We start from the raw sequence: 865 nt of genomic DNA, 5'->3' as shown, positions 1-865 counted from the left end.
GGCGATGACGTAGGTGAGCATGTAGCCGCGGATGGGTTCGTTGTTCCTCCCGTAGCCCTTCCCGAAGAAGCCTATGAGAGGGTAGAGCTGGTCCCTGCAGAGACACTGCGGGGAGAGACGCGTTGGGGGCGGCGGGCTTCGCCGGGGACGTGGGAGGGCAGTGCCGGGGCGGCTCTTGCACCCGTAAGAGCAAGGGCCGAACTGGCCTCGCACCTTCGCCGGTGGCAGCATCCTCCTCGCCCCGGGGCTGCTCATGGCCGCAAAGCCCCACAGCGCTGAGCGTGCGCCTGGAGCATCGCCCGCTGCCGGGCTCGGGGACGGGAGCTGGGGGACGCGGACACGCCACCCCCTCACCTGGAAGACTTTGGGGGCTGAGACGAGGCAGGCCAGTGCCGAGGAGAGGGTAGCGCCAAAAATCCCCGCCGTGATGAGGGGGCCAAATCCGGACACCATGCTCATGCTCTGCCCGAAAACCAGGCGGTCAGGAACCCCGGCACCCCCAGCGCATCATCCTCCACCCTGGCCCTAAGGGACTTCCAGCCCCTGGGCTCCATCCTGCTGCCCTCAGTGCTTTTCCATCAACATTATCTGGGCGGTGAAGTCCAGCCGCGTCCAAAAGCCTGAGGAAGACACGCTCCCCGGTGCATCCCCGTTACACGGGTGCTTTAACGGCACAGGTGCCTCCCAGGATGCTGGGGGGATGCCGGGCACGGGGCTGCCCTGGGAAACCCACCCCTCGCAGCACAAACCCGGCCAGGAGAAGGGTCCGGGGCGGGCGATGGCCCCGAGCAGCACCTGGTAGTAGTTGCTGAGCCCGTATCGGCAGGGCTCCCCGCCGGGGGCGGCGGGGGCGGGACCGCGACCA

At 68.1% G+C, this 865-nt stretch overlaps 1 protein-coding gene across 1 annotated transcript in view; it reads right to left on the bottom strand.

The window, feature by feature from the left end:
• The window catches only part of SLC12A3 (solute carrier family 12 (sodium/chloride transporter), member 3), a gene marked incomplete at its 5' end in the record, with an annotated part of 7,933 nt that overhangs the window by 4,546 nt on the left and 2,522 nt on the right, over window positions 1-865 (bottom strand). Inside the window, 3 exons of the mRNA XM_009320866.1 lie at window positions 4-105; window positions 355-462; window positions 796-828. Coding sequence (XP_009319141.1) covers window positions 4-105; window positions 355-462; window positions 796-828 — 243 coding nt within the window. The remainder of the gene's footprint in view (window positions 1-3; window positions 106-354; window positions 463-795; window positions 829-865) is intronic.

Source organism: Pygoscelis adeliae, unplaced genomic scaffold (assembly GCF_000699105.1).
Source record: "Pygoscelis adeliae isolate BGI_AS28 unplaced genomic scaffold, ASM69910v1 Scaffold63, whole genome shotgun sequence".
NCBI classification, from domain to species: domain Eukaryota; kingdom Metazoa; phylum Chordata; class Aves; order Sphenisciformes; family Spheniscidae; genus Pygoscelis; species Pygoscelis adeliae.
The sequence above is the reverse complement of the archived record's forward strand: the minus strand, read 5'-3'. Positions and strand labels throughout refer to the sequence as shown.